At 37.4% G+C, this 27,689-nt stretch overlaps 1 protein-coding gene across 1 annotated transcript in view; it reads right to left on the bottom strand.

Annotated features, from left to right (window-relative positions):
- The window catches only part of LOC139743466 (puratrophin-1-like), a 130,167-nt gene that overhangs the window by 43,240 nt on the left and 59,238 nt on the right, over positions 1-27,689 (bottom strand). Inside the window, exons 6-11 of the mRNA XM_071653951.1 lie at positions 23,653-23,808; positions 19,935-20,058; positions 14,112-14,211; positions 11,714-11,830; positions 2,383-2,499; positions 973-1,220 (exon numbers count right to left, since the gene is read on the bottom strand). Of these exons, the coding sequence (XP_071510052.1) occupies positions 973-1,220; positions 2,383-2,499; positions 11,714-11,830; positions 14,112-14,211; positions 19,935-20,058; positions 23,653-23,808 (862 nt within the window). The remainder of the gene's footprint in view (positions 1-972; positions 1,221-2,382; positions 2,500-11,713; positions 11,831-14,111; positions 14,212-19,934; positions 20,059-23,652; positions 23,809-27,689) is intronic.

Raw genomic sequence — 27,689 nt, 5'->3', positions numbered from 1 at the left:
GAGAGAGTCACAACTCATGTATGTAAAAGATCCCGCTTCATTTATTCCTCACAAAGAGAAGGGTGTTTAACCCGGTGAAGTGGTCCCGCCCTACATCCAACTGGACCCTAAGACCAGCTATATTGCAGCTGAATATGGCCTATCCAGCCATCTTCTCAGATGGAAATGAAACAAAGAAACAAAAACAAAAACAAAACAAAACTCCAAAGTCAGAGCCATTCAACAACCTAACTGGCCAGCTTAAAACATACTTCATCCCAATCAAGATGACTGAATACCCTCAAGCCTTCAGAGAGTGATATGAATGTGTATGTAAACACTCCACACAAAACTTACCCGTTTGTTGAACATATCAATGGTGATCACAAAAAATCTGTGCAGATTACAGATAGTATCCATTCAGGCTTTCCAAATGAAATAAACAGACCTAGGGCCTCTTCATGCTGAAGATTATTCATAGCCACAAACTGACAAACTAAACCTCAATGTTCTCATGGCTGTTCTCTCCAGAGGGCCATGGGAAAATGCATGGAGCATACACCACGCAAAGCGTGCTTTGAACAGCAGCTGTTAAGTACCTCAGTTTGGGATGCTTTCAAAACTTGTGGTGGTTTTGTTTTTTGCTTACAATGCTTGCTGGAGTCCTATACCTGACTGGCAACCTTCCATCCACCACAAAGATAGGAAAGCATTTAATCAGAATAACTTCCGTCACTGATACAAAATAGATCAGATGGACTGCTGTATAATGGCAATTTCTCTTCCTTTTCTCCAATGCACTACTGCTTAAACTGCACAGAAGGCCGGTATTTTGCCGAAAAACAATTAATATGCTGGGTGGTCCCAAGCTTACTGTGAAAAGTTTGAAGTAGCTCTTTAGACCTTTTCAGCAATTCTGTTAGTGTTAAAGTTAGTTTCCATTGACTTTGACAATGAGACTGCATCAAAGATGGCAGCAAGGGATGCACTAACCTGAAGTCTTCAGTCTGCCTGAGGGCCCCCTCCTCTTTCTTCAGTGTCTCCAGGATGAAATCACCTTCCTTGCGAAGACTGGCCATCCTGGTGTCTTCGTACACCTCCTGCCGCTTGACCCTTAACCTCTCGATGGTCTGCCGCAGGTCCTCCGAGCTCGCACGTCCCGGTCCTCGGCTCAGCTCATCAACGGAGCTCAGCAGGAACTTGGCAGCGCTCTTACAGCCACACATGAAGGGTTCCAACCTCTGAAGTAATCAATGAAAGGTCAAGGGTCAAATCAAACATTATCAACCAATATTTGAGTGGCGGAAAAATCAGTTGTTTGGAGACCGGAAGAGTGTTTATGATTCCACTTGACATCAACTGGACAGATTTTGCAGACTTCAAGAGTTTGCACAAACAGACGGCTACTTATATGAAACAATTAAAGGGTGAGCATAGTTTTGGAAGTCCAACAGGATAAACGAGGCAAAGTTCTTTCTTTTTTTCTTATGGTTGAATACAACACGAAACATCGCAATATGTAGGCAAGAGAAGTCTTATGAAGATATTTTACAAGAATTATGCTTCTCATTTGAAGTCATTCATAAAAACAAATTAGTTCCAAGCTCATATAATCTGTGTTGATATATTTTGCATGGTTTCAGGAAAATCTCTGTTATCTCAATAATCCACTAGTCTACATAAATTGGACATAAATGGGCTTTGTTTGATCAATTACTCATGGATTAGGCTAAAATTTGTCTGTTACAAACATCATTCTGGGACTATAAGTCACAAAATAGGAAAATATGCATAATCATTCCTACCCAGAAAAGGAGTAAGATCTGGTAGTCTCTTAATATGTTTCTGAGGATTTATGACAGATTTCATAAACAATCTTATTATTATAATCCCATTTGAACTACATCACTGTCTACAGACATTAAAGACCACACAACAACTGGAACTGAAATCACTCTCACTAAAGACATACAAAAACTAACACACACTTACTCCTACATATTTGTACATTACAGCTGAAATTTAAACCACTAATCTCACTGAGTTTTCAATAAACCATAAATTTTCAAATGCTATACTCAGCACTGTATTATCTGATCCTAGAACTGAATATGCATTGAAGAATGAACTTTAATCAGAAAGTATACTTCACTGGACAGATGGACCATAAAAAGAAGTGAAATCAAATACTTGGTGTGTGAGGATTCTACAGTACTAACACAGAAAAGGAGAGTTTTTGTGTTCTCTGCTATTACATAACAATCCTGTAATTTGTGAGTCTTTCTGACTAATATTTGCCAGGTTTCTTCCTGTACTGAACAAGAAGGCTCAGAAGTGCTGGCTTCTTTCTGCAAGAGGTTCCTCTAAGATTACAAAAGGGCTTGTGAGAGACACGTGAAGTACCATGCGGAATCGGATCCATTCTTCGTGGTTGTACTGAAATGTGCCACCGAATGTCTTTGTAAGCTGCTCCTTTGGTATGTGATGGTAGAGTTTGTCTGTCGACTTTACAAGGGCCATCTGGTATGAGAGGAAAATACAAAGAGAAAACAACAAATGCAGTGAATGATGAGAGAACAATGAGAGAATGAGAATGTAAAGCTCTTTAGCTATTATTTGGCAACAAGGAGCTCTTGAACCTAAACCTTCATCATGTCTAGCTCTCTTTATAACATTCTTGTTACTAGGAAGATTCATATTCACCACATTACCCAACATGAATCAAACATTAGATTGCCCAACACTTATTTAAACAGGCTTCAAAAAGGCAGTGTTTTCAGACTTTATCCACATGACAATCAAATCTCCAAATTAGCTCTCACTCTTAGCCCGTCACTTGCAACTGCTTTGATCGCAATGCCTATGAGAAATTTGCTACAAAAGAAAAGAAAAAGAAGATGAATACAAACAAAGAGATGAATGTGCAGAGCTTCCTTTTCAAACAGAAGCGTCTCATGAGATCTCTGCGAAAATTTTCTGTGATATAATACAGGAGGAAGAACCAACAACAAACTCTCAACAGCATGTCATGATCCACGTAAAAGTATACAATGGCATCCGCTCACAAGAAGAAAAAAAAAATCAACATGTCATGGGTTTGAGAAACAGTTCAGCAAGTGGCTGTGCCTTGCTTTGATTCTCTGGTCTGTCTTTTTACAAGTCAGCACATGTCCCTAACAATGCACCTTGAAAGGAATTCAGCAGGGACAATATATCACAGCTTGGTACAATGTCAAGTTCCGGCAAAGAAAAATTTGCAGTAAGTAAAATCTTCCAGGACAGTTGCGTCTAACAGTCTCCTTTCCAAGCAAACACATGTTACGGTCGGCACCCAGACTCCCAATCACCAGGACTCCCCGTCAGATCAGTGACTGACTCAGATTACATGTTACATGCCGGCAACAGTCACATAACAATCCCCAGTATCAAAGGGATAGGAACAACAACACCAACAACAGGAAAACTGCACAAAATATTAGCCTAATAAACCTCATCATGGTGGCACCTTTCCACCTTTCAAGAAACAGACACTGGTTTTGGTTTGTTTGCAGCACGCAAGATATTCTCTACGATCCAGTGTGGTTGTGGTTAGCCCATGCTTGAGACATAACCTTATGCTGTCTGCATTAACCTTGGTTAGGATGGGTTAGGGTGGTTGGGTTTGGTTCAGTTTGTTAGCCAGAGACATAATAATCTCATCCTTATACGGGCATTGTTGGCAAGTGTCTTGCCTGTTTTGGGGAGGATTAAGATACTTTAAAAATCTAGTATTTATAGTAACATGACAACTACAATGGTGAAAAACCAATAAGAACTTTCTAGAAGACTTTGAACAATTGGCTACCCACAAAATTGTGTTTTCCCCCTTGGAAACAAGTAAAGGAGAATGTGGGTGGGATGAGGAGCAGCAAATTAGTATCTTCCTTCAGTCGGAGAACTTGGATAATCTACCACTACCTTGGCCTTCCTCTATGAGGCCTACGAACAGCCAAAGATTGGGCTGGGCTACTGTATGATATATATAATAATTCCGGATTCCATGACTTGAAAAAGACAATTTTGTGAGTGGCTAAATTTGAATTCCATTTATAGAATAAGAAATAAATACCATCTCTTTCAAGTGAAAAGTTAGAAGATTCTTACCTCAGAGATAATAAACATTGTATATCTGTTACAAAGGCAATATTTTTGCAAGTTGGCTATTTCTTGCATATCTGTAACAATGAATCTCCAATTTTGCAAAACTTGGAAGGGGAACTATATGCAGATTGATCAAGACAATCAATTATATCTTTCCCTCTCACAACATTTGCAAGATATAAATCATATATCACACTCCATTGTTTGTAGGACCATGAATGTGAGCACTGTAGAAATCTACTCCAGTTTTCAACCAGTTTGGTTACATTCACTTGAATGATGACACTTTCAATGCATCCATTAGAAGAAAAAACATATGGATGAAATGAAAGTAAAATTGAAACAAAGTTTTTTTTTTTTTTTTTTTTTTTTTTTTTTTTTTTTTTTTTTTTAATGCACCATGATATATGTGGTCCAAATGTGCATGTAGAGCATATTTCCAAAAATGTGTTCTATGTCACATAATGCAAATGCCTCCGATGGGATAATCCAAACTATTCACTAATCCAATGTTGTATTGTTCCTTCGACCCTTTAAAGGGATGTTAACAGTTCACCATTGACTCACTTCTGTCTGGTTAACTCAATATACCCAGTCTGTGATCAAACATAGATCAATATATCTCCCTTTTTAAAGGAGAAACACAGCTCCTCATATATAAATGGATTGACATGGAAATTGATTTTAGGCAAAAACCCAATTTGTTTCACATGTAACATTCCAATTGACAATCTAGGCCAAGTCATCAATAGTGACACTTTGAATTAAAGAGCTGGTGTTATCACCATGGCAACAGAACATCATGGATCACTAATATGTCCTACCAAAAACAAACTATGAGTAGTCATTGGAATAACTGGGAAAACATGAATAATCTTTCTGAATATTTGCTGATGAGAACAGAGGTGAAATAGCTACATAAAGCTGACCAACAAAACACCTCCCTCGAGAACTTTTCATGAGGAAAGGATTTCAAACATCCGTCTGTCAGCAGCTGGACTGTCCAGCATGATGAGGCAAGTTTTATGCATGCCCACTGACCTGGATTTACACCTGTGGGTAACTCTGGTGCTACTAAATAACTGCAGGATGTCCCTAAGGCAGGAAATTCATACCTGTTATGCAATATTTGGCACCAACAAGTCTAGCCAATGGGAAAGAACACACTTCTAAGACTCTGCACAGGCTCAAATATGGCATTCTGTTTGTACCTTCAATACCATTAGTGTCCTTCATTGACAAGTGTAAAGAACTTTATTCCATATTTCATGAATACAGATTATCCAACTTAAAAGGTATTCAGGGTTGTTTTTTATCTTCACTTGAGGCTTGCCTGATCTAGCAACAACTGATAGCAATGATTAAAATAATAGAACTGACTAATACATGAAAAACAATTTCAATCAAATTACATCTCTAAACCAATTTTATCTAATCTTCTCATATATATTTGATATACGATGAGAACTAGAACCAATTTCATTTTGTGATTCTTTCAGAAATGAGCTAAAAACATCCATTTGATGATTTTCCTTATCATCTTTTATGTCAAAGTATTCTAGCAGAACAAGGAAATATTTTGATGTTACCAAATATCTAAATATTGGCAATCATTGATGTGATATTGTGAGAATATCTCAAGAATCACTGAATGAAATAATGATAGTGGTAAAGTAAGTGTGAGGCTGAGCAAATTAAGGCATGTCATCCTTTTGATTGGCAATCTGCTTAACAGGTGGATCACACATTGCTCCTTCAAGGAAATAACATGGAAAATAATTGGGATATTATTAGACAACCACTGGCACGACATTAACTCTTGCCTACTTTTATGATACAGACAAAGAAAGAGATGAATATCCTTGGGGACCTCCACGTGATGACAAGCCACCTGTAGCATTATACTACTTTCACTTTTCACACCTACAGGTGTCATCCAGAATTCTCTCTTTCTACACTCACTCAAAATGTCAATATTTTCTTGAATCAACTGTCATTAGCAGTATGTCAACATTATAATACTGTATAGGCTGTTATTTTCGCGAGGGTTTAATTTTCGCAAATCACTATTGGATCGCGAATTTAACAACAAGTGAAAATGTTGCTATACGCTATGGTAGCAATGCATTTGTGATAGCGTTGGTGTTGATTCGTGAAAACAACATCTCGCAAAAATGTCTGTGACCTCCTAATTCGAGATACCGGTACTGAAATTATCACCTATTACAAAATTTTGTTTTATATGTCAAAGGCCTCTGTCAAAACTTCATTTCTTAAGAAAGTACCATTATGACCATGACTCTCTAATGTGAGGTAACATTAGTCATCATGGTTACTCATATATCATCAACTCACAATGAGCCAATCTGTCTCATAGGGGCCACACCTTGAACAAAGCTTTACAGGAAAGAGATATATTATCTTTAAGACCACGTTCATGAAGTATGACTCTGTTCATTTCATTTTCTCATTGGTGTCTCTGTGCTATTCATGAGTCAAATCTTCAACAATACATCTCCAATTTTAACAAAACTTGGAAAGGAACCGTCAGTAGATTGATGAAGACAATTCAATCAATTATATCATTCCCTCTTCGGTATGCACCTTTGAATGACAATGCCATACTGCCTTGCAGTGAAATACGATCAACAGATCTAGACAGATGGTTGGCATTTATCATCAATCGTGATGATTTTAACTCTCTGTGGGGGTGACAAGAGATGCGGATATTGCATTAATTAAAGAACCCTGGAGAACATATCAACATGAGTCAAAGTCCCATGGCGAATGTCTCAAGTACAATGAAGCTACCCCATGATGTGAGCTAAATACCCCTCTTACCTACATCCTCTTCTCTTTGTGTAAAAATAATGATTGCCTGTTGCACTCAACTTTTACAGTATTCAAGACTACCAGTGTCCTTCGTCTTTAGAATTTCAAATATAGTGTAAGTCTATGAAATATATATATCAGCCTAAAATTTGACATAAATATGGCAATGCAATATATTCATGAAAATTGAATCAAATAATTGATGCATGTTCTCGTAATGTTTAGCATAACATTTCAGCAGAAAGTTCAGATGCCCCAAAAACCATGATAAATCTTTCTCTTGCATATTTTGAACACTTGAAGGAAACATTTGATAAGATTGAACAGACAGATTGTCAGACATCCAAGCAACGCGACAGAAAATTGCCTGTCCACATATTAATAATCTGCTAATAACCCTTTTCTAACTGGTGGGGGGGGGGTCAAATTGACTCTCCCCCCTCGACATTTCGCACCACGATTCCGCAACGCGCAAAGATTTCGCCGCGTCGTTTCATGACTTTTTTCATCGAAGTCTCCCACATATTTTGAGACCAAATTCGCGACATCCGGGTACACCGTTCTGAAGTTACGTAATGTTCTGCATATGCATGTCAACCCCAAAACAGCTCAAATTCATGATATCATGTGCAAATCCAATGCAAATTGTGTTTTTTGGTTAAATTGATATAAATTAGATTATTTCAACTTTTAACCACTGATATTAATCAATTCTAATGTAGATAAGCTTGAAAAAGTGCCTGCAACAAATTTAGGCAAAAAAAACAATAGAAAACAAAAGGTCGAAAAAACAAGGAAATACATAAGAAATTAACAAAACAATAAAAAACAAAAGAAACTGATTTCGATTGTGCTATTCTTTTACAAGAAAATTGTTTTGATGTGTCTTGAGGAACTCTGACACAAAAATTCAGCAATCCTTCAGTCTTTTTAATGGAGTTATAGATGAAAATATGATTTCATGCATAAATTTGCATAATTAATTTACTAAAAATAGAAAATCAAAATTTTTCTATTGTATGACCATGTAATCTTGTAGTTGATACCTGGCTCTATGTTCAGGCAAAATTTTGCGGCGATTGCGCGATCAGCGGCCGAGATCTGAAGGGGGGTCAAATTGACCCCCCAGTAAAAACTTGGTCTCAAATAGCCCAGTTAAAATAGGGTTAAGAAGATCACCAAGACTACTGGGAGACATTTTTGTTTATGTAACTAAGCCAGATACCAGTTTAAAATCACAAAAATAATAGGTGAACACATTTTTGTATCATTAAAAGTAGGTGTAAAATGCCTTATCAAGGACTTACTCCAGGAAAAATGATCAGAATCACAATTTGAAATTAACCTATGTTAACATTCATAAATTTCTATATGAAAGTGTTTTGCAAGGAAAAAAAAAAGACATGAATACACTAACAGGTTTGAATACATTTCATTTGATGACACTTATATTTGCTCATAACAACAAACAGAATCAACTGAAAACTAGTTATCAAAGTAGAGATATAACTGGTCAGCAGAGGGTCACGGTCACTTCTCTAGTTTCAGTAGGTCAGGAAACCAAGAAGAGGAAGCAATTAAGGAAATTGACCACTAGTCCAAAGCCAAGGACTGTTGTAATGACCCGGTAATTTGACTGGTGGAGATCCAAGTCTACTATACCCCCCCCCCCCCCCCCCCCCATCCCCTGCCCCATTCTGTCAGCAAAATGAATGGCTCCCGTAGATCAACATCTGCTACTGTTATTCCTAACCCTTGGTTTGCTGCATTCCCCATGATGAGCTTCTGGAAACTTCCACTAATGTGACACAGAAGTCTTTACTAATTACGTGTAGGAACTGTTTATGCCTTGCATCAACTCTACAAGAAGTTATCATATCTTGAGGGTAGCTAGTTAATTTGGCAGGGGGAAATGGTTAAAAGAGGAAGAGAGGAAACTGTTTTGTTGTAATACTTTCTAAAACAGGTAGTGATCTCAAGGCTGATGGTTTTTATAGCTGTACCACATTTTTAGTCATGGATAAATTTTCATCATTTTTCTGAACCCTTTCACACCATTCCTTAATCTCATTCCTTAAGGGCAGAAATTAGTGAAATAAAAACGTACATAATAGGCTATAGGGCCAATCATTTCAAAAGTAAAGAATATATTTCTGGTCATGGAGTGTTTATCTAATTTTTAGACCATCGTGCTTTAATACACAGACTATGGTACATTAACCAATGCTGACTGAGAGCATAACCTAATACCTCAACAATTATTTGAACAAATGTAAAACTTTCAAATCCCAGATCATCATCTAATTAACTAAATACAACTGCAACGTGGACTGGATGTAGAACTGGACACTGTTATGACAATACACTTTGGAAGTTTTACATAAGCAAAGCTAACAAACAAAAGAAAAAAATCAATTTGGAATCTAAACTATTTGTTCAGAGTTGAGATACACAGGGTAAATGAACTTAGAGAATAGAGTTATTCCTGACTCTAATATGTGTCAAAGTATTCCTGCATTCCTCACATACTAGGCAATAATCTCCATCACCTATAACTGGACACACTGACCACAGGAACAAAGAGATTTTTGCAAGTCACTGACCATCATCAATGAGTTAAATGACATGCACTAACACTCCACTGACCAACTAAAACCACAGAGGCCTGCCAGTTGGGACAGGAGATTTTGTTTAATCTACATTTTCTTTTCCTTTTTTTAGTCCCTTGCTTAATTTATTATTTCAGCATGCCACTTGAAAAAAAAAATCAATCCTGCATTTGCTATTTTGCCCTTGCTTAATTTATCATGATTTCAGCATGCCACTTGAAAAAAAAAAATCAATCCTGCATTTGCTATTTTGGGCACATTCTGTACAAAGAAAGGAAAAATGTAAGAAAATAGCCAGTTAAAGAAGCTAACTTATCTGAAGGCTTCAATAAAAAGCTGTTGTTGTGCATACAATGCATTATAGGAGATGTGTTCCCCTCAGAACTTTCTAAACTACAAGAGGGTACCATGAAGTGTCCTGGATTGCTTTGTTTTAACGCCTGCAGGTGGATATGAGCTCACAGGCTTAGTCACAATAGAGGCACAGTGCTAACTGGACCCCACCCTTTCTGACAGCTACAAAGTTAGGATGTTTTGTGGTGCCATAATCATGATTTGTTGTGGTAGGGGTCAACCTCGTTCAGCACATTTGGTTCTCATTGGCGATCCATCCTGTTTATACCATTTTCATTTAAAAAGCATAAAGCTTTCTCTTTGTTCTTTGTGCTACAATCCTCTGTTTCTCCTCACTACTTGCATTATCATTGCTACACTTTGCACAAGCAAGGAAAAGGATTTCATTGCAGCAGAAATGAAAAAAAAAATACTAATAATCTGATAGAGATAACTTGATAAGTGTTATTTCCAATATTACTGTTTTGAAAAGTTCTTTCATGTTGAATCAAAATTTATTGAGAATAATGTGATATAAACAATGTTACAATTACCAGAGAAGCAACATCACACAGAAAGTTGTCTAAGTTCAATAAATCCTGTAAATTCTATACAGTTGTGAAATTATATGCAAGTCTTGTAAAACAAGTACAGAAATGTTATGGAAATTTGAATAGCAAATGAAATCATAATGTGCCATTATGATCACTCGGTACAGTGATTTCGGTGCTTTGATCAATGCAGTCTTCCATTGAATACTTAATTTGTAATACTCTGCCCATAAAGTAACACCAATTTAGTCAGAGAAAATTGATTTTCCCCAGCCTTGGGGTTCTGTAAAAATCATTCTAGTCCTGTTATACACTAGTGAGAATCTTTAAAAAAAATTATAACATGGAGTAAAAAATAAAAATTAGAGACATTTCACTTTTTTTTCTTTTAACACAGCCACATTACTTGATGGTCCCAACACAAGGCTAGTACTTTGAGATCTCTTTTTGAGATGCTTTATGAGGCAATTACATTCTAATGAGTTTTTCCCACTTTCTTTAAATCTTACCATTGTTATACAGTTGAACCTCTCGTATCCGGACAAGTCGGGACCGGGGCTCATCCGGATAAGGGATTTGGCCGGATACGGGAGACTCAATGCTTTGTAGATGTACATGATACACATGTACTGATGTAGCCCATTGTAGTACCACATGTAGTAATGTGTATGCTGCAACGTTTTCATTGTTACACTCAGTAACAGATCCCAAAATAGAGGTTCTTGTTTGCAAGAATGAAATCATTTTCTTTTATAAATTCTTGGGATGATTTACCTAAATAATTATGAAGAAATGTATCAAGTATATGTAATTCATGTGTGTTTGTGTAGGAGTTCTCAAGGAGTTGGGAATCCCTCTTTCCTCCCGTAATTATTAAAAAAAAAAAAAAAATCACGGCGAGATTGCGTCCGTATAATAGAGAGATCCGGATAAAGGGAGGCCGGATAAGAGAGGTTCAACTGTATCTGAAAATGATATACTTTTTTTTTCAGCTTAGTCTTCGGGAGTACATGGTTACCTGTCTGTTTGATATCAGGCTAATGATAGCTTTGCTTAAAGCACTTCAATCCTACATCACAACATCCTAACTCACTGATGTCAGTCTTATTTCAATTTGGTCATATCCCTCTCCCTTCAGCAGGGAGAGGAAAGAAAAAAAGACCGGCTCAATTGCACATGATGTAATTGGCAGCTAAACCAACAGATTGTGACCTCATCAAATAGTAATTAACCACATCTTGCCTAAAATAAATACTGCAGCATACAAACCTTGTAATCCACTTTGGTCTTCAGTATTTGGTTGTTGGTTGCCCTGGTAACACGTGTTAATACTGAGTTGCTTCCAACGAGGATGTAGACATGATCAATTGATCCTTGGTAGTGTTCCTGATCAAGTGAGGAGGAAAGAAAATAGAAAAAAACACCCTAAATTGATAGGAAATGACAGGAACAAACTCAGAGTCAAGATAGCATTGAAATACATTTTGAGGCTGATGATCACTTGGTGTGATAACGAATCCAACTACAGAACTACTCTTTATGAATGTGCATATTAAGATTCATAACTAATATGATAATCCATCCTTTCATTCATCTCCATAAAAGTTTCCATGTGCTTTAGATTGACTGTGGGCCTGATTTGATCCTCTCTACTTGGACTACCTGTACCCCCTTTACATTCATTTTCATGAATGAATAAAACTTGTCAGCACTCCACAACACTATGGGTGTGTTTATCAACCCACTTCTGGTGCAGAAAGGCATTTGCAAACATGTTTTAATAGTGGGTATTGAAACATGTTTCAAATATGGGAAAGATGATAAACGCAGCTCATGACATATGAGGCTTGAGCAGACAGTCCCCTAAGATCAGTGAAACCTGTAACTGTCTCATATCACATAACATCAATTTCTCCTGTAGTCCTCAACCACAGATAACACCACTGACTTATTTCATCAGATTAAGTGAACTAATCAAGTTGGTATCTCTTTTTCCTGAAGATATCAAGATCTGCATGTTTGTTTCTGTCCCTCAGGAATTTTATAGACTGTCCAGACTCTGCATTCCTGTCTTATGCTATAAATGTGATATTAACAAGAAATTGACTTCAAATTAGGAGGTTCCTGATTTTGCTGGCACTTCTGACAAATCTCAAAGTGTTATGCAATCTCTACATGTCTTGATTCATGATCTGAAAGAACCTTTCACACAGAATCTTACCTTAAAAATAAAGTAACAAAGAAAAGTACATGATTTTTTAATGATTTTTTTTTTTTTTGTGTGTGTGTGTGTATGTATGTGTTTGTGTGTGAATGAGTGTCCACACATAGGAATTAACCTTTTTTTGAATCGCATTTGCAAAAATTGATTTTCAAAAACCATTAATTCCGGCTGTGTAAATGTGGGATCTCTTGACTGACTTCAAAAATTATATAAAAGTAATGCTACTAGCTGCAATAGATGTAAACATCTTATCACAGCTAACAGACATACGGGATTTATCAATTGACACATGTTCCTACTGTGCAAGCTGCAAATTATGATATGATGAATACAAAATGCTGGGAATGAGCCGCAGCGATAAATAGGGAAGGTTTAAGAGCCTCTGCAAATCTGAATCAAATATATTCCTTTTTACTGGGTGTTATTTTCCTACCTACATTGGGTACTTAAGCCAATCATTCATCATAGAGGAAATATGAAACGCATATCACTTGGGTCAGCTTACTGATGAATGCTGAGATTGGGCATGGTGCAGTTTGAGAGACTAAATTCTCTACTCATCATCAACTCTTGTGGCAGTCACGCGCACACCCTTCTTAATGTGCTTCTATCTAATCTCAACGGGGGTACCGATCAAAAGCATCAGGGAAAAGTTTACAGAGTTTAAACTCCTGCCAATATTCGCCTCTGGCTTTACATAAAAAAGCAAAATGGGCCCATATGATGTTCTTTAGTTGACTGGGGGAAAAACATAAGACTCAAAACAGATCATCAAGGCCCTATTACAACATATTGAGGCAACATGGGAGACATTATTTGAAGCTACAAAGTGTTCTCTTGTCATATCCCCTGTTTGTGTTTTCTCTGATGTTTTTAACACAGCACTTAAACATTTAATCCCTTCGTCCCGCAATACAGCTAGACTGCAAAAGTTTGTCCCAAAGTTACGGTAATATTTAATTACTGACTAATGCGGTTGTTTTTACAGCAGTTTTTTTTTCCTAGCTCTCTCTCTCTCTCTCAACAGCAGAGAATCCATATTTCAAGTTAACATGAACTCTGCTACATACCCTGCTATTTGCCAAGTTCATTGCTTCCATAATTGCCACGACATTGAAAACAAGGCATGCTAATAATAAACATTACGAAGAAGTACATGTAGCAGGCATTACAGAAACATAGCAAAAGGACCTTGGTAAAAATTAATCTAGATTGGCTTTTGTGTCAATCGTTGATCATGTCAAGTGACAAAAACATAATGCTTCCAGCACCCTTTGGGCGGAGGCATAAAAACAGAAACTTTCCCACATCTCAATGACATTAAGAAAAAAATAGAATGGCTGTATGTTTGTTAAGTATTTTTGCTTAGTATCCACTATATATAAAAAAAAGATCATATAAGCAATGGATGAATGAGAAAACAAAATGCAACATAACACTTACATGCAAAAGTTGCAGGGCCTCAGCAACTCGCTCAATATCAGTCTTGGGGACAGTCCTGGCATCAACTGCAACACTGAGGCCCCTCCATCGTACTTCCTCCCTGAAGTGTATGCCAAGTGTGAAGTTCAGGGTTAGAGAGAGAAAAAAAAAAAAAACCAAACACATCACCGGATGTAAGGGGTGGGACTAAGGGAGGGGTAGCAAAGGGAAATGTGTTAATGATTTGATTGCCCCAGTGGGATTTGGCCATCTACCTACCTGTTTGTTCCACTTTCCAGCTGAGTTGATTAAGACAGTGATAATGTTCACGGTCATAAAACTCAAAACAAGTGATAAGAAAACGTGCACAGTATAGGGGAGTAAAACTGAGAAATCTTTCATTTAAAAAAAAAAAATGCACAAACTACTACAAGCAATATGAATATCATACAGATCACAACAATGATATATCAGGATTTAGTAGAATAAAATTTGTTAAACTTGAATTTTTTTCACTTAAGACTTACTAGCTTTTGTTTTAGAAATTGCCTCACATGGAAAGAATTCATGATAGAAGCATACAAATTCAAATTAGATCATTTAGATACATTTAGATACATTGGTTGCCAGTAAGACAGAGAATTGTATTTAAAATTTTGATACTCGTTTATAAAGTATTGTATGGTCAAGCACCTGGTTATCTATCAGAATTGATATCAATGAAATCACACTCATATTCTCATAATTTACGAAGTACACAGGATAAGTTGCTTCTAAAGCAATCTCACTTAAAAACAAAAGTAACTTTAGGGGACTGTGCCTTCAGCTGTGCTGCTCCAAAACTTTGGAATAAATTACCTGAGAAACTGAGGAAGGCATCATCACTTGTTGTCTTCAAATCTTTATTGAAGACTTATCTTTTTTCAGAAGCCTTTGATTAATTTGTTATTTATTTTCGTGTGTCTAATCAGTGACAGGAGCTCTGTTACATCACAGCGCAGTAGAGTATATTTACATAGTAGCTGCGCTATACAAATTTGTCTAATTATTATTATTATTATTTGCATGGATTCTTTTGCATCATTTGGTTATTGAAAACTTTTTTTTTACATTGAGGGACTTGACAATTCATTTTTGAAATCATTTACAAAAAAGACAAAAATACAACAGTATGCATTATTCATAGATTCCCTAGCAATGATGTGAAAAAAAAATTTCTAGAAAATTTCAATTTTACATTACACAAATCCTGCAAGAAAATAAATGTTTATTTGATGGTTATCTAAAAATTGACGTACACTTTTAACATTCATGGCATAATGCTGCATTAATCAACCCAAAGAATTTACACTACATGTTTAGCCCTTCTGTAGTCTGAAACATGGTCATCTACCAAATCCATTCAAAATTTAAGTCTTTTATACAAGAATATACCAAGAGACACATCAAATCAAAGAAAACTGATTTCGTAAAACAATGAGTGAATGAATAAATGCTACACAACATAAACATGAGGCAAAACACCATGAATCACTGTATGATATATGCACAGAATTAAAAGAAAAGGAATATGAGTGCATCATCTACTTCCAGATTACCAAGGATCGCACAGTCCTCTCATATCTAATGCTCCTGTGAAATTAGTACTCGACAGCATACGCTTCACGAAATGCATGTTCTCAGCCATAAAAGACAATTTCTCTTAAGTACAGCCAAGAAACATGACAACCAACCACCAAGTACTCTTTTCCCTAACTCACCCTTCACATGGAAGATCTTCCTTACATTCAGTGGAATGCTGGTGACCAGGCCATCTTAAAACTCCAGTATGACTAGGAATGTATGGTGCACAAACCAACATTGGCAATGAAAACAAGTATCCCCCAAGGAAGATTAACAAGACGTACGTCTTTACCAAAGACCTATTCTCTAAATGCTCCTTGCAGAATGCCTCCCATCACAGCATGAAATACATGCAAATGGCATCGTTCATACGATATCAAGTTCATCCACCTAACAAGATAATCGTTTATTCCACGATGAAATTGGAGTCCCACTCAACGCTTTTCAAAACATCTATGAACCACTAGCACCACAAACCAAGTTGTCTCCTTGGCTCTTGCAGGCAAGGGTGGAAACATCAAGACCTGAATTCCGATAAAAACATGAGAAAAGTCCTGAAGAGAGAGATAGAGCAGGACAGCTGACACTCAGACCTCACTGGAGGGTGAGACGGAGAGCCTCTGATGGCTTGAAGTCCCTGGACTACACGAATCTGATCTCATCGATCGGGAGCAAGGATCCACGTGAGAGATCTCCAATGATCTTGGGAATCAGAAACTTGGCTGACGCTGCGGAGAATAGCCAACAGACACTGGAGGAGCGAGGTAAACACGGAGCTGGCGCTCAGGAAGTGAACATGCACAGCGCTGCTGGCTCACCACCCAATTAAATCAAGGGGAGCAGGCAGGGGGGAGGACCAAAGGGGGGGGGGAGTACAGTGGAGATAAAATAATGATAAAAAGAAAAAGCAGGCGAAAGAGGTGAACTGGGGATTGAGAGTAAATAAGAAGATGAAGCGCTCGATACACGGCAGAGTGAAGTTTAGCAAGTGTTTGCTGACAGAAGGCAGGTTTTCAGATGTTCAACAAAGATCAGATGGATTGATGAAACTTGGGCAAGAAATGCCAGAGAAATATGAATAAAAAAGAAAAAGAAGCAAGAGAGAAAAAACTGGGGATATGTGATGAGACTGTTACTGTGTGACAGCCCAAAACTGAGTCATGAGAAAGTGACATAGAAACAATGTTTAACATTAAATGTCTCCTTGGCAGACAATATGACTACAGGACACTAACGAATATAATGGAACTCATTAAAGTAACTGCCAGAATATGTGCAAACTTGGAATTTATATGCAGAGTTAACATAAATGACATTTATGAATTAAAGCAAAAAGGTTTGTTTTTTTTTCATAGGTAAATGACAAGTACAGTAGACTCCTGTTATAACAAAGTCCTCGGGACCGGCAGTTTTCTTTCGTTATATCAAAATTTCGTTTTAACCGAACAAATAAACAATCAAATACATGGAACGGAGAATGTTGTGGTCTGAATTTTACTTCATTGTAACCGGAATTTCGTTATAACCGTGTTCGTTTTAATGGGAGTGCACTGTATGAAATTGGAAACGATGAAGACACCAAAAAACAAAAACAGAATGAGAAAAGTCGGAAGTGTAATGAACAGTTGTGTTTAGTATCTCACAGGGTCACAAAGTGCAGTTAAAGCCACAAGTTGGAAATGGTGGTTATTGGTGCCAGGAAAATATCTCTCTCCCAACCTTCAATAGCACATCAACCATCTCATCATACTACTTTGACAGATACAGAATGAACACAAAAGGAAAAGCCAAGAGTGAAAAGAATGAAAAAACAGGAAAGATTTGCAGTACAAACTGACCTCTAAGCATCAAGAAGACGATACTTTATTAAACTTTAATCAAAACCATATCAGACTTTCTACCCCCTTGAACTCAACCCTGGAGCACACAGGTCACCTGCTGTTGGGGAAAAAAAAGATGGACAAAAATTGTCTCAACTCATCACAAATTGCCAATAATCAGTGACCAATTTCCAGATGAGGTCAGCGGACCACTACAATCATGCACCCCGTGGACAAGGTTTTGTTCAGGACTCGGAGAAACCACCGCAACAGGCAAAGGAAGCAAAAGTCTCTCATAAATCAATTCATTCTTTGCTGAGAATATTTCTTGTCAAAAACTTGTCTTTGGTTCCACACGCAACGTGGGGCGTTTCTGACCATCGCTTCCGTGGTAATTATGTTTGAATGATGTGCTAGAGGTAAGGTTAGGATGGGGAAGGTGAGTGCATAATCACCCTAATCTCTTCAAAGTTCCAGTAAAAAAATACACTTTGAGGACAATCTGCAGTTAATTAGTCATCAGGGGACCCCCTGCAGGGTTGTCTGTCACAGCACTGCTGTATCCTTGGCTGAAACAACTGATTTACATCACCTAGCAACCTTTGAAAGACATCACTCTATGCTGTAATAAGCCTTGTGAAACTGTCCATGGGGAAAATTGTTATCTAAATTGATCACTGGCACCTAAGAGATGTAACTGACTTAAAGAAAAAAAATACAACTTTTAGGATAATACAGCTGGTGCTTCAACAAATCGCACATTTTGCTAAGAAATTTCTTCTTATTACATACAAACTTCACTGTGTCATACTTAAGTATCTTGGACTTTTGGTACATAGTTTGCTTTATTTTTATAAACTAAATGCAGATGTCACCATTTTAGTTAAAAAAAGCAGTGAAAACTTAGGAATCTGACTTAGCTGAATACTGTCAAAGCCCTTCCATTTTTATGAAAGAAAAAAATAGTTCATGAATGATCTTATTCATGTCCCTCAAACATTGTGAAAACATTGTACATATGGCCTGCACACGAGATGCAACATATGTTTATCGAGCTGAGCTGAGCTGAGTCATAGATTGAACTCAAGACAGACACAAGATGGCAGTAATCAGAAGGAGGTGTCTTCAAGTTATTTTGTCCCAGGCTTCTTAGACTCTCTCTGACGATTACATGTAAAATTGCTTTAGTACAAAAAAGACAAGGCTTACAGGAGTCTTCTCTGCACTTCATGAACAAATTCCTCTCTCTATTTTATTCTTTTCACAATGTAAGTATCTTGTAAGTATCTTGTAAGTATCTGTGTATCACTGAATTTAGCTGTAGTCATTCGTAGTGGCATGCTTACTACACACATCATCAAGGTATGTTACAGAACATTGTATTCTTGATATGGTTTACCCACACACAATCACCAAAAGTGACAGCACTAACTGCTACTTGGAACTACTGCCTGGACAATGTGTCTGAAATCAATAGTGAGATCTGGTATAGGTGAAAGTCTTAGACCCATGAATGTGAATTGGATCTACATAATCTTGAAATAAAATCTTAATAAAATATGGTGCCTCTTTAAGTGCAGTTTGAGAGAATACATTCCATGAATCCAAGGTAGCATGATTTTGGTATCTTGTTTATGCAAAAGTCACCATACAAAGTGTGAGAAACTTTTCCTGCAATGGGATAAAGTTATCAAAGTAAATCATAATGTGAGCACACCATTTAAGAAACACTGGAGACAGTAAAAATAATGACAAAGGTTGACAACAGATGTCGCAAAGACTTATCAAATATGGATGAGCATAACAGAAGAAAGCTAAGAATATGACACCCAAATGAAAAACACAAAAATTCACAGCTTAGGTGAACAACAAATGAAGATAGTTACATGGTGACACAGCAAGAAACAGTGCAGAGAGAAACAAGGGGAAGAGAATATATAAGGGGGGGGGGGGGAGAGGGGGGAATGTGTGGCCACAAGCTCTCAGACACATGGAAGAGTTTTACGGACTATTCCTCAGCGAGAACAGGAATTTGCTAATGCATGTAGTATATTAGATTCAGTCACAATACAGTGCCGTTTATGTTGTACAGTGACATGGAGGCGTCACAGCAGCACATGTTGCCATGGTACATTGCCTGGAATTGAGATGCGCCTCAGAACGTTGTTACCAGCGAGATAGAAACAACTAACAGTAGATAAACTTAGTTTGAATAGAAAAAGGAATCAGTTTGGTCTGTATAACCAGCTAGACAGCATCATGGCAAATCTGCATTTGGAGTTATTTAATTAAAAGCTATTAAAAAAAGGCGAGCATCTATCAAAATAGTTACGAGTCATCAGTGAGGTGTCTCTTTAGAGCACTTATGGTGATCCCTCAACATCAAAATCTTTTCACTTACCTTGGTATTGAATAGACATAGACTAAGAGCTTGATGAAGTCTTCTTGACTGACATCAGAGTTGGACCAGACGTGGCTGTCGGCACGTATCTCCAATACTGCTCTCCCTCCACCATCCCTCGAACCTACGACAGAAAACAAGAGGGAAATTGCAAGCCTTCAAGATACCACAGCATGAATGAGTTAACCTATTGACGGGCTGATTTTACTACAACACGCATTTCCCATAGACCCCTGCCCAAGTATACTCGGGACTCGTCCTCAATGGGTTAATAGACACATTTTAGCAGTGTACACAAAGTTTATACACACCTTCAGAGTAATGGTTAGTCCTGATAATCAGAAATCTTGCCTGAGCCTTGCCTGACATAGCAATGACTGAAGCATGCAGAGTGGTTTCCAAGTATTGAAATTCACTAAATAGTAGCAGCAGGCAAGGGAATAGTCCATGAATAGGTCCTCAGGGAAAATAGCAAGAAGTTGAATACATGTATATGGAAAACCAGCCTATTCACAGCTGCAACCACAACAGAGAGTTGATCACATGTGTTCCAAAGTTCCTCTGTTGCTATAAACTGTTTTCCACATGGACATTTTAGCACAGAACCTTAGTTAAAGTTCATGAATGTATCCACCACAGCCACTTAATCATGTATTACAGAATTTTCCCAGACATGACTGGTGGCAAAATGTATTCAAAGTCGTTATCATGGTCAACTAATCAAGCTGAATTTATGAATGGAACCACTATCAAGGAATTATCTACAGAGTTGGAGAATTCTTTGAAGACAATCTCTAGAAAGTGTCTTTCCTCCCCATTAAAAAACAAAACAAAAACAAACTCTTATCACTTGGACATGGAAGATTAAATCTGACCCATTTCCACATACCCTACTTTACTCCTATACAAAAGCACACATGCTCACTTTGGATACACCCCCCACCCCAACACACACACTTGTACCGCTCAAGGTGGCTAAACAGGTGAAGACCGTTGAACTGAATGAAAGGAAACCCATCAAGATGAGTCCTCATTTTATCACAGTTCAGGAACATTTGGAGAGAAAACAAAAAAAAAAAACTGACATGTGACCAGAAGATAAAAGGCATTTCTGGCAACAATGGAAAGGAACATCCGCTCGGATCCACTAGGATCTACGGTATGGGCTTGCCAACTTTTGTTACAGTCAAACTTTTGTGCCTCCACAACAACAATTGGAACTACGATCAACTTATCTCCCTTGAATTAGGACACAGAATTTGTGGTCAAAGTGCATGCCAGATGTATGTGTTGTTACCATGGAGTCCAAATGAATGAAACGATCAAAAGTAAAAGCTAAACCAAGCACATTGTTTGACTGATTAGGCTACAATCAGGGGACAATAATGTCTGCACAGAGATGATACAATGACTATAAATTGGAACCAAGAATTCTTGTGGAACAAAGACATTGAATAGAGTGATGTTTCCACAGTCAGATCTCCTGTTTGTTACAGCACACTTAAAACAGGGAGTGTGGGTGTATGGTGATTGTCATGAATTCTTTGAAAGGTAAGATCGTACGTAATATACACAGTTCCACTAGAACAGTTCTATTTGAAGCTGTGGTCCTAACTCACTGTGTACAGTATGTGTGGGTGACATAAGTGTGATGTTGGGGGGGGGGGAGGGGTGGTTAGGGGTCTCTTTGGCAATAAATTTATTAGACTCATCCCATTGCACAAGTTGATTTATTACTTCACCACTAACACAACGTAAATATGTTATAGCACTACAACATTTGATTGCATGTTCTACAATGCTAAATCATGATATAAACCCATAGAACTCTTTTAAAAAATGTTTCATTCAAACTTCATATGATAAGATTACATAGATCCTATAAGCAGCACACTGAAATCATGTCTATGCATATTTTTATAATGACTGCATTCTAAAAACTGTCAAATGTAAGCAATGTAGTTATTGGAAGAGAACAACATGACAATAAAATGGAGTTGTTTTAGTAGCAAGTTGATTGTTTACTTCACAAAATTTACTGACTCCACGATACCTACGTAGATTAGTTTGCATACTGCACAGTCCAGTGCCCAGTAACTGATTTCAGAAAAATAAACAGACTTAGAGTAAAAACATATTGTGTCAACTGTCATATGACTGCTTGTGATCTTCACAGTGTGTAGCAGAGCGTATAAATGAAGGTTAGAAACAAACAAACAAACAAGTCATTGAATCAGTATTTAATATGGTTCGAAAAACAGAGGATCAAATTACGACAATGTGGGCATTATTATGAGTCAACAAATGCTTGTGATACATTTTAATGGGTTACATCAATAAGACTACTTGGTATTAATATGTTGTGTTATGCTTTGTTTTCCAATATCATTCTGTTTCTTTACTTTGATCTTTTTTTTTTGGGGGGGGGGGGGAAGGGGGGTGGGAGGGGGGAATAATCTTTTCATTCCTGCATGAAAGATATTTGAGATCATGTATTTGAGGAAGGTACAATTTATCTTCACAAAATTGATTCTCGTCTCTTCCAGGGCCAAACCATGCATTTGCGTGTAAAAATCTAAAAACTCAGGTCTGAAAAATCCCTCCATAAGTAAGTCTAATGTCAGAGGCATTCAAGATTCTTGATATGGTTTCCCTAATCAAGTATGGTTACAAACCCTGGTCATTATGATGTGACACAGTAGGTAAATGCAAGAGAAGCCATATGGCATATCTCCCAGGTCACAATTAAATGATGAAATCTATATCATTGTTTGTTGTTGTTGTTTCTTCAGCTTCTTTTTTTTTCTTCTTACATGAGGGTGTCTCCCTTGAGAAGTGCAATTACTCAGTAAGCTTTATTACAATGCAGGGGTTGAATTGGCAAGAATCCCACTGAATCACTATGAGTGTAAACTGACTTTTGGCCCCCTACAAAATTGTTCCTACTGTACAGCGCAAGGAAAGAGAGGGCAGAATTTCAAGTCACCCTGAATTTAATTCCACTTCTTGATCCTTCCTAATCCCCTAGAGCATGTTACATCTTAGAATCCAACAACTAACAACTGTTCCCGAGCTTAACAATACTTGGGCACCCATCTTTTGTACAATGGATCCCCTACCATCCTCAAACAGTACACTCACATATGGACCATTGCAATCTGTCCACTGTTAGTGACACAATGCATACACTGTGTGACTGTAGGACCTACTGGTTTAACCACTTTGATGAAAGCACCATTCATGTCACATAAAATTCGTAGAATGACATCCAAAATACATCACTGTACCAATGATCATTATCATAAGTATTTCATGTATAGTGCATATCACCCTGCTAGTCCCTTCTTACCAGAGATTCTGGCATCAGCACTTTCTCGAACGTAATTTACCAAAATAGTGTCGTAATATCTGCTTGACACTGATTATAACCCGTTAACGATAGGTTGGTATTGCTACAACACGTATTTCCCATAGACACTTGCCTGCTTATAATCGAGACTCATCTTCAATGGGTTAAAATCATATAAAAATGTTTTACAAATTTGTATGGTAATCAATTTGTTCATTCAAAGCTTTATATCAAAATAGGTAGAATCCCCATCGACAATGATTGGTCTACAAAGTCAAACTGTAAATGTAATCTCATTATTCCCATTAAATCTCTTGACATTGTTAATAAGGTCGATGACTTTATTCCACAGCGGGACTACATCCTTACCTGGAAGTATGATGGCTTCGGAGTGGAGCAGCTCAAAGTTGACCTCCAGCGTACTCTGGGGGGCGACAAACGGTTTCTGGGGACCCGCCCTCTTTGAGACGTCACTGGTAAAGGAACGCACCCTGGCCACCACTTTACTCGGCTCACCCTCCTTGTCTGAGAGATTATGGGGGGGGGGGGGGAGAGAAAAACGGGGATTATGATTGAAACAATGCAAGAAGCAAAATGCTAAAATACTACTGCTAATAATAATAATAATGATATGATATATTTATATAGCGCTTAATACAATATGTTTTCAAGCGCTTTACAATTATCAAAACAAACAAACAAACATAAATCAGCTTCAAATACAAATAATCAACTATACATAATCATCTAATTAGGTTCATTCTCAGTGGAAAATATTGCAACATTAGAATTATTGCAATGATTGAGCCTTCCATCACATTGCAAGAAAATGATGAAAACTATGTCATATACTTGGATGTCAAAATGAGTAAATTGGAATCACATAGAAACAAATAATAGCATTCATTATATCAATGCACATGGGGAAGAATAAGACAGAGAAAAACGTGCAAAGACAGATGCATATTTACATATGTATATAATTAAACACACTCGATAATGTACGGTATAATACAACACCTATTCAAAATGTAGCTATCCGATTGGTCGATTGCCCATCACATGACATTTAGTGAAAAGTTCCATCGCACGCTCTAGCTGTCAGCCATGCAATTTTGTTTGAGCCAAAATGGATAGCACATGGCTGACGTCACCCATTTCCATTGACCCCCGTGTTAAACTCAAGATTGACTCAACAGTTTTTGTTTCATTGCACGACTCCGATGTCACAATAAACAAACATTTGCCGCGCGCACTCAATAATTACAAGCGCGCTTACAAGTGCGTACTTTTGTAACTCATTTTTGTAAACAACTTTGTTTCTTTCGCGTACGTATGTACACGGTGACTGCGACTGTGCGGCTACTCATTTGTCTTTACGGAAAATGGTTACCATTTCTGTGCTACAAGAATCTGTGTGGACCAAATCTGTTGACGTTCGAGGTGTTGTATAAAATAAATAGTGTATGGTTTTTACTCGTGCAATGGAACAAGATTTCGCACTCGGTGAAAGATGAGGCGCATTTTTTAACTAGGCTTCGCCTCGTTGAATAGAGTGCCTCTATCTTTCACCTCGTGCGAAATCTTGTACCATCGCACTCGTGACCATTCACTATTTGTATACTATGCATAACTTACAGATTTGTAGAATTATGCAAATTTTACCATCAAAATACGCCATATATTTAGTGAGTCTAAATTGTCGTGAATCAGGACTTCACGATGAATTTGCGAGTGGTTAGATTCGCAATTGTTGAGTACAGTACTGAACAGAGAAATGTATTATGTGTACATATACGTCACATTCATATCAGGATCAGAGTCAATATTTGTGCGTGTCTTTAAATTTGCAAACAGCACCTGATTGGCGAAATTCACGAAAATAAAAACCTCGCAAAATATTTGGTGTATAAAGTAACAATATGACAGTGTGTTGGATCAAATTACTATCAGTGTGTAGTAACGTAATAATGATTTTAACTTTCAAAAGTATGATGTACAACAAACAGTCCTTATTCAAAGTCATTTTGACAATTATACAAACAGCATTCAAATTAATCCAATGATCACTGTGTAACTGATAAGTTCAGGATAAATCTAGATATAGTCAAATCCAAATTACCACAACGTGAGATATGAACAAGAAATTATATTAGGCCATGCATCTTTTGTGCAAGCCATGTCATGCATAATGAAATCAACAGAAGTCACTGTGTATGTAACAACAGGCCATTAGTCACCTGTTTTGGTTCATGTGTCGGACAGTATATGATTGTAACCAGTACTGTGTGTTTGTCTCCTTACAAGCCAAGATATGACAAGCCACACATATGATAAGCCGAGATAGGATAAACCAAGATATGATAAGCCGAGATATGATAAACCAAGATATGATAAGCCCAGTAATGATAAGCTTGTCATTATCTGTGGTTTCATGACAGATATCCAGTTCAGCCAAGAGTCATTAACAAATCCACTCTAACTCACTGACGGTTGATCGTATCGATTCCTCATTTCCTGTTCACATCCACAGAACATTAATTTTCTCTATACTTCCTCTCCATCACACAAACACACACAAACTCTTCCTCTTGCTTTCACATTTTCTTTCCTCTTTATCTCTCTTGCTACCTCTGTACAGAAATCTTTCCTCTCACTATTCTTCAACCAGAATCCTATTTCACTAACATTTACCCTGCTTCTTTTTTTTTGACATCATTTACATTGACTAATACTTCCACCACTATTTCCTACACTGCAACAATGAGTAGGCACCTATATTTTTCATCATCTTAATTTCTTTTTCTTCTTCCTCCTCTTCTTCTTTACTTTCATCTTTTTCATCCTCTTTTCATCTTTTTATTTTTTTTCCTCAATAATTTTGTCTTTAGTCAAAACTATCATCATTTCCCAAAGAAACATTACAGTAGAAAAGCTAAGTTTGGATAATATTTTGTCTTTCCAAGTAACTTTAGAAAAAATACACGGATCTCATATACCTGCAGTGTGCTAGGGGGAACTAGATGTGGAAGTATTGTTGTAACAGACAATGTTTTTTTCCCCACTTTGCTATCCCCTTGATGGTACTTTAGAGTGAAAAAAAGTCACTCTGGCTGTAGGATCTCCACAAATTCAGTGGCAGTATCACTGTTGAGATGGTTAGGTGGTAAAATTCAACTTTTCGCATCTCATGAGGGCATAGAGAGAATGGAATACCGGATTTTCGGATTCCAGTCTGATGTCATCATAGGTACCCTTCTACTGCCAGTCTCCCTACGACAGCTTCATGCCCCACACGTACGCTACGCACCTGTCATGACCCTGTCGCCATGGCAACACTTGTTTGTTGATAGTAATCTCGTGAAAGTGATTTCATAAAAAGGAAAAAAAAAGTGGGGGCACAAAGGTGACAGCCACCAGAGATGGCCAAACATACTTGTACAGTTAGATGAATTTACAGTGTATGTAAACTTATGAAAACTAGGAGAAAGAATGACTATTATTCTTCAGTTTTCTTTCTTACTTGTCATTTTCTTTTCAACATGCATTGCATGGGGAAAAATCAGCTCTTCAAGTCCGTATCAACGGAAAATGCATGTTATCCATTCTCGTTTTTTTTTTTCAAATTTTTCTGTAGTTACATTCTTTTTCAATACTTACATCAGTATTCATCACCAAGTGAAAAGTACATTGACTAACTTCGTGTGTCATGCAGCTAATCCTATTTCTAGTGATCAAACAAGATGTCTGAAGGCATGGCCGTGCCTCACGCAATCCTCAAAATCGTTGCGATGTATACCACACCTGACAAAGGAACAGACTGCTCTTCTCTATCATCTCATTTGCAAAGCTGTATTTTTTTTTCTCTGCTGTTGGATTCTCAGGTCAGGCAGCCATCCCTCCTGGTGTTCCACCCCCACGGTCTGGGGGAGCGATAAATCAGAGTTATGCTGACAAATCCAGCCCCATGCAACAACAGCCATAACTCAAATTGTTTATGGCAATGTTGCTTTGCAGTCTCTTGGTAGCATAATCCCCCAAAAGACGAAAAAAAAAATCACATATTCCTATTAGCCTGACAACGGATAAAGCCAACATTACTCTTCAATACTCTTCCTAAAAGCTCCCTACATGAACTGAATAAAGCCTATAGGTCATATTGAATCACAACTCATCATATCAAATCTTCTGATTTCCCAGAATATCTTGCATCTGTTTACCTTTTCATTAGAAAGAGAGGCATGTATTTGCTAGCACCAGAAATTCCATTGAAAGACCAACTAAAAGAGAATAGTGAGTGTCTATATCCTGGGGAAAACTGGTTTATGGCATGTAAGTATGTTAATGTGTACCTTTCATTTCCTTGTGTTTCTGCTTGATTAACTGAAACATCCAATAGTTTCCCC

Source organism: Diadema antillarum, unplaced genomic scaffold (genome assembly GCF_040938485.1).
Source record: "Diadema antillarum isolate AM-2024a unplaced genomic scaffold, OU_Dant_1.0 seq00001083_RagTag, whole genome shotgun sequence".
NCBI classification, from domain to species: domain Eukaryota; kingdom Metazoa; phylum Echinodermata; class Echinoidea; order Diadematoida; family Diadematidae; genus Diadema; species Diadema antillarum.
Note: the sequence above shows the minus strand (reverse complement) of the source record. Positions and strands in the feature narration are given on the sequence as shown.